Source organism: Andrena cerasifolii, chromosome 6 (genome assembly GCF_050908995.1).
Source record: "Andrena cerasifolii isolate SP2316 chromosome 6, iyAndCera1_principal, whole genome shotgun sequence".
Taxonomy (NCBI): Eukaryota; Metazoa; Arthropoda; class Insecta; order Hymenoptera; family Andrenidae; genus Andrena; species Andrena cerasifolii.
This window is the reverse complement of record NC_135123.1, coordinates 13,008,297-13,018,027: the sequence shown is the minus strand read 5'-3', so window position 1 is coordinate 13,018,027 and position 9,731 is coordinate 13,008,297. Positions and strand designations below refer to the sequence as shown.

The 9,731-nt window shown below is 51.1% G+C and overlaps 1 protein-coding gene across 1 annotated transcript; it reads right to left on the bottom strand.

Moving 5' to 3' along the window:
* Window positions 1–2,659: 2,659 nt before the first annotated feature.
* Window positions 2,660–9,216, bottom strand: Serp (chitin deacetylase-like protein serp). Its single transcript, XM_076813910.1, has 5 exons — window positions 8,663–9,216; window positions 5,317–5,718; window positions 4,787–5,108; window positions 4,354–4,653; window positions 2,660–4,067 (listed from the first exon to the last, which is right to left on the bottom strand). The coding sequence occupies exons 1-5, from the start codon at window positions 8,709–8,711 to the stop codon at window positions 3,539–3,541; spliced, it is 1,602 nt and encodes a 533-aa protein (XP_076670025.1). The 5' UTR covers window positions 8,712–9,216; the 3' UTR covers window positions 2,660–3,538.
* Between the last annotated feature and the right edge of the window lie 515 nt (window positions 9,217–9,731).

Sequence of the window (9,731 nt, the reverse complement as noted above, 5' to 3'; positions counted from 1 at the left end):
ACACTCATGTAATACAAGCTAACGAGATTCCTGCATGATCCGACTGGCATCCTGTCGAAGTAGTCTCAGTCAGCCATGGACGGCCTTGCCCCGGCGCCGAGATACGCAGCTTTCTCTACTTTCGCTTACGCGAGATTTTCAGGCCGCTACCGGCGGCGGCCTGGTGATTCCGAGCGCAGCATTGTGGATCTCAAGCGTCTCGATTCGCGTGCATTCCTCGAGGAGAAGAGGATTCGTTCGCGTTCAATCGAGGAGGAGACGATTGCTGAGACAGATTCGCTGTTGATGGAGTACGATGAAGATATCCGTGAAATGGAAAGCCTGGGTGGGAGGAATATGTTCTGTAATTCGCATTAAATAGTGAAACTTCATTTGAATGAAACTCAATGTTTGTAGAACATTGTTCTGAAAGAAAGTAGTTTGATTCGTTTCTCGAGGAAGGAGGGGAGTTAATTTAATATGAAGTTTCTCTGAGAGTAGAAATAGAGTAGGTATTAACTCGGCGGGAGGAGCTACTGGGTAAAATTTACCACAGAGGCGCTAGTTGCGAAAATATGAATACTGTTTGAGTGTTTGTCACAATTTTTTAAAGAACTTTAATAAAGATTTTAAGATATTTCATAAATTTTGTTTGATTCTTAAAACACTGTACTTTAGCATAAAAATTACAAAGTTAAAAAAAATATTCTGAAACCGTGGTTTTGGAAAATAATAATGGGGGGATGTAACAATGTACTTTGATGTGGTTTAACGTCGAACACGTAGAACAGCACGCCGCATTTACCAAAGATTTATGCGACCGAGATACCGGAATTTAATTGCGACATTTACTGATCGCCACCGCAGTACGTGGGTGCAAACGATTCGCGGGATGCGTTGGCAATTAATTGGCAAAATTCTTTACATAGCAACGCTGCGAGCAACGCGAATACCTGGAGAACAATCAATCGCTGATGTCTAATACCAACTGCTAGTGGCTTTTTCGAAGCCTGCAAACATGGAAAATCGATGCTAATTCCCTTCCAGATTATCCTCACCTTTCTTCATGAAATATAATGTACTTTCACGCGGGTTTCCACCTAGAAGCGATTCCCTCGGTCGCGAGACAGAGGCTGGGATCGTCGCGGAATGGAAACGACTCGCGGATGGCGACGAAAGGAAGGCTGGCCATCGGAATGCAATAGTCGCCTCGAGTCACCGATCCTGTTGGTATTTCGCAGAGGTAACCATGGCTTTTCCATCCATCGCGCGTCCTTTCTTTCTCTGCCTCCACGCCTCGCGGAAAATAACGGAACACCGGTATGTAAAACGTTGGACTCGTAATTTCTGCCTGAGCGCCGCTGCCTAGCATCGACAATGATTTATCGCAGCCGGCGGGTGGGAGGGGGGGGGGGCTGGTTAATCGATTACCATTGCGATTTCATTGTTCCTCAACGAGCTGGCTCGCTACTGTGCTATTAAGCGGCGTTTTGCTTTCATGATTGACGGCGATTGTGCTTGGCAGTGGTAGATTCCTCGGTAACCCTAGAACCTTTGCACCTTCGATCTTCTTTGCGAAAGGGAAATTGATTTGAATGCGAAACGGGAGAATTTTTTCCTTGAAAATGATTCTTCTGAGAAAATAGTTTGAGAAGACCCCAGGCGGCTGTGCCCTTTCGAATATACTGTCCCTTCGTGCGAATGCTTCGCCACCACGCGTAATATGTCAAAATTCCTCGCGTGTCAAATCGACACGAACGATCATTTGTCAAACGTACTATAGCTGCGCAACGCTTCAGCAAGTTTCTATATTTCACTGTCAGACCCTTTTTTCAAATACTTCGCCATCGAGGAGCCTCGCCTGCCGCTCAGCATTCTAAAATCCGTCTGAGACGAAGTCACGTCGAAAAAGAATGCTTCTATTCCACCGGTTGTACCCTGTTATCAATTAAGTGGAGACCATGTCCACGATAAGCGCTACAATTACGCTTCGTAGTCGCGATATCTATACTTATCTACGCTATTTGAGCTTCATCGCTGCGACTATCGCAGATACGACATCCGCGCAGAGCAGATGCAATATTCCCGGGCGAGATAGCCACTTGTGCATTTCGCGCGAACGCCAGCAGAAAATTTCGCAGTAGCAGCGGGACAGAAACGAAGCCGAGGAATGCAGTCGACGTTTTCTCGGCCATATTCTTCAGCCTCTCACCACTCCGCGATGCTGGCCACGTACGCGCGACACGCCGTTCTAATTTCCAGGGACGAAAACCGACTAGCGGATTTCGCAACTGCCCTGAAAAATCCGCTCGAGTCAGCCTGGCCTTGATCTTAACACCCCCTCGCGTTCCAAGGATCCGATGCTCCGGTTTCACCGCGGTTCGCTTGCTGTTCTTACTGTAAATTCCACCTAGGACCCAGTACCTGAATATACTTGCAGACGTGCCACTGGACCGCTTCCTCGTTGAATATTAGCGAGAAAAAATTGCGGAGCAGCATCCTCTGGTTAACACGGGGATCTTGCGGCGAAATGGTCATCGACCCGTGGGGCTAGGCACGGAGCGAAGGTCTCTGAACTTGACAATCGACTCCTAGCACTTCGAACCTGTTCCACTTTCCTCCGCGTTGCGAGCGACCACGTGGCCCGACAAATGGGAAGAAAGAACGCCGCGCTTCGAAAGTTTCTCTTTTATTAAAGGTTCCATCGAGAACGGTAAACGGATAGTATCACTTAGCTTTAAAAAATGTACATACATAATATTTAATATATTTATATATTTATATATATAAAGTTTGGCTGACCCTTAGAAAAATAAGGGTGCCCGCCATCGAGGAGGGAGTTTCGACGGTCGCTGGGGGGGATGATCGATGCTCGGGACACCGGGCCTGTCCAGCTGATCCGTCGCGTCCTCTCGGGTGGCAGGAATTATTCGGGGACAGATAGGGTCGCGCGCATTTCGGTATCACGCCGTCGAGTCGTGGACTCGCGCTCCCTTCGAGGGACAAGCCGTCATTCTCTCCGTCGTGCTTCAAGGTGAGGGGAGAATTTCGGTTCGATCGTCGCGGGGCTTGGGATGGTGTTCGCGCGGCTGTCTCGTCGTTGTCGTAGTGTTCGTCGTCCTGGTCGCTGAATCTCGAGGCGCTCGAAACTTATCACAGATCGCTGGTGACGCGACGGACGGTTTTCGACCGGGGAACCGATCGGGGGGTGGCCCATCTTCCTCGTCGACACCTGCTAGTATCACCCTTAGCATCGAAAGCTACTTTGTGACGCCTAGAGTGGCCATTTTTCCGCAACTACCCTGTACCATCCAGATGGACCCCCCTGTCTGGCGTCTCCCGATCGAAAACATGGCCGACGACCCCGCGTCCATCGTGAGACTCGTCAAGAGTGGCCGACCAATGGGGGGACGAGTACGGAGGAAGGGTGGACGGGTGATGACACCCTGGGGGGAGCTGGAGGAAGATGAGGGTCGAACGCTTCGAACGACATGGGGCAAGAGGAGAGTCAGGGGGTTTTGACTTAGACGAGAAGGAGGAACGGGGGACGGTGCGGTGTCTAGAAGAAGCCGTCACCGGTCGGGTCGTTCACCCATGGGTAGTTATTCGGACAACGGACGCAGGTCTGAAGGTTGATGGTCTCCCCGGGTACCTCCTTCGAGGTGAGCTTGCAAGTGTGAGGCACCCAGCAGGCTTGAGCGCCGTCGACCACGCACTTCTCCCTCCAGGGCTCGAAGTTCTTCGACTCTGTGACAGTGCGGGGGTTCTGGATCCACTGGATCACCTGGGTCATCGTGACGAAGTACACGTCGTTGTGGTTGGCGAGGATCTCGTCGATCCAGAAGAGGAACGCGTCCAGGAACTCGGGGTTGTTCTTCAGCCAGGCAGCGTGGAAGTAGAGACCCAGGGGGGCGCGGTTCTGCTCGTAATGCCGGTCGAAGTTGTGGTTGAGGAAGTTGTAGAACTGGTCGCCGGTCAGGATGTTGCTGCACGAGTCCACCATGGCGCACCCAGGCAGGTACTCGTCGTTCTGGGGGTCCTCGCGACGGTCCAGCTCGTTCATCACCATCTCCCAGACAGCGTGCGACCTGGGGGAAGAGATTCGCGTGGCGGGTTAAGGGGGGCTAATCAAGCTGCTACGGTCTGTTAATTGGTTTTCAGGGTGGTAGCTGCTTGATTAAGGTCGATTCTACTTCGGATTGTCAGTGAAAGTTCGTTGACGATGCAGCGGAATCATTGCTGTCTTAGGTCAGTTGCGGGATGCCATTAATATTAATGTCCTGCAGTGATTCATGAACGCTAGAAGCCTCGCAATTCATTCTAACGCTACGCCAACTTGATTTATGCATATACTTCTATCAACATCGTGATTACCTCGTGGGACAGTGCTGCAGGTTTCCGTGGCAGCGATGGGGCATCCTGAAGTACATCGTGTAAGGCCACAGCGGCGGGTTGTTCAAGGCCGCGGTGATGGTGGAGTCGTAAAGGAAGGCTTGCTCCTCCATCATGGTGAACTGATTGTTTCCACCGACCCGCAAGTACGGAGCCCTCACGCCGACCACGCTGTTGTCCGTCAAGTTGGCGTATTTCTCAGCGATGATCCTCATGCCAGCCATCTCTTTCGCCCAGTCGTCCACGGTGGCGTCCGACCAGAATCGTTCGTCGTCGTTGTGCCTGGAAACAGGTGTCACCTCTTCGTTAAGCCTAACTCTAGTGTCGCTGGTCTCGCAGAATCGAGATTTAAAGTGGAACAGGGAGAAGAGTATTAATTGAGAGGTTTTCTCTGATTGCTATCCTATTTCCTTACGAGATAGAGTGAACGGCGATCTCGTGGCCCTTCCTGTGCATTTCCTGGACAGCCGAGTAATTGGTGTACTTGTGGGAGACGAAGAAGCTGGCCTTGATGTCGCAACCGTTCGGGTTCTTGCGTTTCCCGTTGAAGATCTCCTTGTAGAGGCCGATGTTGTTGTTGTTGATGGCGTCATCGAAGGTAATCGTGATCATCTGCGGCACGTCCTTGGACGGCAGATCGCCGGGGATGGTTGTGCCATCCTCGGAGCAGAAGCAGTCGGGAAGTACGCAGACGGCGGGGTCGCAGGGCGGCGCTCTGTTCGGGTCGTTGTCCATGTCTGGAATTTTCAGGGAACAGTTTGCTCCTTTTGACGTCTCACGTTCGCTTCGCGGAGCAATTAACTCAATGTTGAAATTTCTCAGCAATGATGAATTGCAAAAGCCAGGTCGCCGAGCGTTCCTTTCACTCGGCAGTGCGGCTTGCCGAATTTCTCCAACTTCGCCAGGATATCGGCTCCCTGGTGAAAATATTAATCTTCCACTCACCGCAAATGTTCTCATCGGATCCATCGCCGCAGTCCTTCTCTCCGTTGCAGAACAGGCCCCTCTCTATGCAAGATCCGTCGCCGCAAGCGAGGAAACCGTCCTGGCAGAGAGGCTCCTCGGTGTACAACAGAGGTTTCGCCTTCCTCTCCTTATTCTTCAGCTTGCAGTTGTTCACGGAGTCCTTCCAGTCGCAGGTCTGCTTGTCGATGTCGAAGTACAAGCCAGCGGGACACCTGATCGCCTGGAGACCGGAGCTGGTGCACTGGATCACGTCGCGGCAATTGTCACCCTCCCCGGCCACCAATCTGAACCACTCGCCTGCATCCTTGTCCTTGCAGATCTCGCTCTCGAAGCTCTCCTCCTTCTTGGCATCCTCTTGCCGCTTCACACGCTCGGAGCCCTCTGCAATTAGAGTGTTTCGTGGCTCACCTAATCCCAGATCTGAATGGGGATGGGTGATGGAATTTGGAGGGCTTCAGAGGGACAGGGAGGCTAGGGAAATTTCAGTCATGGGCCATGGAGAAACTGAGATCTTTAGACAACTAATAAATATGTGGTGCAAGTGTGCGTCAACAGATCGTATTGCGAATGTGTATTAAATAAATATTATATTTCGATCAGCATTAACGTGTCTCATGATTTGAATCCTTTGATCCCCTTAAACGTTACAAATGTTGCTTCAATTTACTTGGATTTCGTCGATGAAGTTTCGAGATTCACACTCGTTGCATAATCGCGAGGATATCACAGTTAAGAAATTACTGTTATTTATTCTCTGATCGTAGAGCTGGCAAACAGTGTTGCTCGAAACCCAATCATTAATTATAACCGCGTTAATCGTCTACTCAGCTTCGTTTCGTTCTTCTCTTTCTATGGCAAAAAGAAGCCTCGATATCGATTGAAATTCTCGGCGTTCAGATTTATCACCGTGATTTGATTACTTTATATTCACTCGAGCCCGGAAGTGAAAAACAATATTATTGCTTGCGTAAGAGATTGCGAGCGAGCCTCGCGCGATTTGCCCAATATTTACTTTCCCTACGTAACTTATCATTGAACAATATGTTTTTCACTCGAGTAATTGCCTCCTGCTTGCAGAATGAGAGGCCAGACGGGGATTGGTCGTTTCTCGGTAATGATACGGACGAACGCACCGCGAATTGACGGCACGCGCCAGATGGTCCTCCGCCGAGGTGCCGTTTCGATTAAACTCATTTACGGATCGAAGAAAACGCTCTCGTCGAGAAAGCGAAGGCAAGCGGCATATTTTTTTACGCGCTCGGAGAAACACGTGTTGCTTTCTTCTCGTTGCAGTTTGGAGCTCGCGTTTAATTTTATATAGGTATCAAAGCCGGGAACGGAGAAAGCTGTCCCGTTGCTTTCGAACGACATTGTTTTATTAGCGGCCAGCATTTTGCATTAGCCCACGGTTTGCACTCGACGGAGACGCTTCCCTGTCCGCTTGGCATTTTAGAACGGCGCGGAGAGGATTGCATTTGCTAGGGAAGACGCCCAGTCGAGTTCCCCGAGCAATCGTGGCTGCCTTTTGAAGAGAAAGTCAGATCCTGCCGAAGAAGTTCCGTGCAGAAGGTCGTTTCGATTGGCTTCGCAGAGTGGGAAGTTCGCGAGTGGAAATTTCAGAAACGTTCCGTGGCGAGAGAGAAGGCTCGAGGTAGAAAGCGAAATCGGGAGCTTCTTAAGTAGAATAGGATAGCATCGGCAAGGCTAAGTGGAAGGAAGCTAAATTGGACGGACTGGCGTAGTGGGAGATTGGTCACACCGGAGAGAGGAACGCTTGAAATACTCTCAAGATTAGACAAATGGTGTTCGTGGGTAAATTGAGCACAATTCAAGCTCCAAATATAGAAATCTTCCAAAGAGGAAAGTGAAAATTCAACTCGATACGATACTGAAGAATCATAAAGACTTTCAGATGTCAAGGTTCAAAGCGAACTGAAGCAAACTGCATACTTTTCCACAGCAGAGGTACAAAACTGGGGTATCCAGTTGGAAAGAAGTCAAGTTGCAAGAAATCACTACATCTCCAGAAAAGGAAAGTGAAATTCTTGAAGAATCCCTGAAAGAGGGATGTCAACTCGCGAGGCTGCGGGCGAGCGACATTAAGTCATCTGCAAGTTTCAGTAGCAAAGTACTGTAGTCGCCGGATCTCCTTGGAAATTGAGAATTCTTCAGGCAGTCCCAAAAGTGGTGGTCCGGATAAAAAACGTCTTGAATCGACTGACTGGCTTAATTTCGCTTGGCCTAAGCCAACAGAAACCGGAGGAGTGGTTAATTTAGAAAGTAACGATGCTCTACAGGGAATTTCAAAGTTGGAGGACCGGGCGGGCATCGTTTCAAAGTGGACCACGGCTCTCGAGGACAATTTCTATGGCTTCTCGATCCCGCTGGTCCCCCAGGCTCGCGCCCGCTCCGCTCAGCGCTGCGACAAATGGGGAAAGTTGTGCCCTCCCCTCTCCTGTTGTTTTTCAGGGCACGGCAGTGACGTCACCCATCCGGGACCAACCAGACCAAGGGGCTTTCACGCTCTAATCTCTTATGCAACCTGTCGTCTCTGGCGACCGCCAGAATCGTATATTCTCGGCCGATTTTCTCCTGAAAAACTTGCTCCTCTATCTGGGCGAGGAGAACCGCGGATGCACCCCTCGGGAGGGGAAAAGCAACTTGGCTCGCTGAGTACCCTCGCCATTTTGGGCCTCACGTGCACTCCGCTCGCTTTTTTCGCCCCTGGCCGATCGCTGGTTTAATTTGCAATTTCACGCGGTGATTCAGTGACGGTTTTGTGCAACAGACCAGTGTTTACTGGATAATCCAGTTGATTCGAGAGTGATTTGAGTAATCGATGATAGGGATCGTTAGGTAAATTCTTTCAGCGATACTACGATGCTTTGGTAAATTTCGAGGGGTACGAGGTTACTAACGCGTAACGATGCGTTCTAACGGAGCGTTCGTAGCATCTGCTCGCGATATAGATACTCAGGTAACCGATACGTTAAGAATCTCCGACAAAAGGACCATTTCTGCATAAAGGATGAGCGAAGGACCCCGTGCGACCTTTCGCGACCCTCCACGGCAGCCAGCAGAGGTCAAACATCAATCCCATATTGGAAATCCCCGGCACGGATCAGAAACTCTGCTACCATGTTCCCTGTCACCGCCATTTTCCACCGCGAGCCACCCTGAGCTCCGACCTCCAGGATCGTAGGCCACCGATGTCATCCTCTAAATTCCACCGACCCTAACTCTCCGAGTGCTCTCTACAGATACGACGCCCCAGGGGCTGGAGTGATTAATCGGTGGCAGGGCGCAGGAAAGTGGCATTACTCACCGGCGAGGACGATCGCTGCCAGGAACAGCAGCACCAGCGAGGACCTCATCCTCCTCTGACGGAAGGAACACGCCGCTTCCTGCTCCCGCTGATGGACGTTCCGTTTCACGAGATCACCGTCGTATCCACGCTTCTCCCCAGGTCACTCGTGTCGAGAACTGAACGAGAGGCGAAAAGGCGAGGGGGGGAGTAGTTGCTGACGCGAGGCGGGAGCCTCTACGGGGAGATCACGAGAGAGTTCGCTGCCACCACTTCCGGTTACGAGGGACGAGATTATCGGCGATCAGCGCTCGCGGGCGCCGTCCACGGGATCCTTGGCTTCGCTAGGTGAGATCTGGTGACGAATGTAGCTTCAAGGACGCGGACCTTGAAGGTGTAGGTACCGCTCACGGACTGACTGAGGCCCGCCACTCGTCGGGCTTTATATTTCCACCACCACTGCGGGCCCCGTCGGGCCCCTGCCCCCCTTCCCTGTCTTTCGACGCCCCGATGCCTGTATGCCGGGGTCTATGGTGATCCAAGAGCCGCTGCTTCGCTTCTACAGTCGGCTTGCAATGGCGTAGGAGCGAGCCTTTCAAGGGAGAGTCAGGCTTCGATACTCGACGAGGTACTATTCGCTTGGGTCTCGAGTTTTGGGGGGTCCCAGTGATGCTCGGATGCACGGTGTAGCGGATGAGTCCCTCGCCGCGGGGTCTGATGTACGCTGGAAAATGTGTATCAGATGGTTTGTAGAAGATTCACTTACTCTGGGTTACTTCGTGGAAGATAACCCGAGAATGTTAACATTCGGCTTCTTCCATTTGGAACCCGACACTCGTTAATTAGCCCGAGCAGTGATGCAACGTATCCCTCACGGATATGTGACTGCCTTACCCCTTTTGGTGGTATACCATAAAGTCTCTAACACATGCACCCACCGAATCGCCTATGTCACACTAAACGTCCGATCGATTGTGCGATTACGAAGTAACTGCCTCCAGTTTCGCAGACTAATAAAGCTACCGTTTGCACCTTACGCCGGTTGATTTATACCCAGCGGGGCTCCTCAGAGCGCCAGCTGATCCAGCGA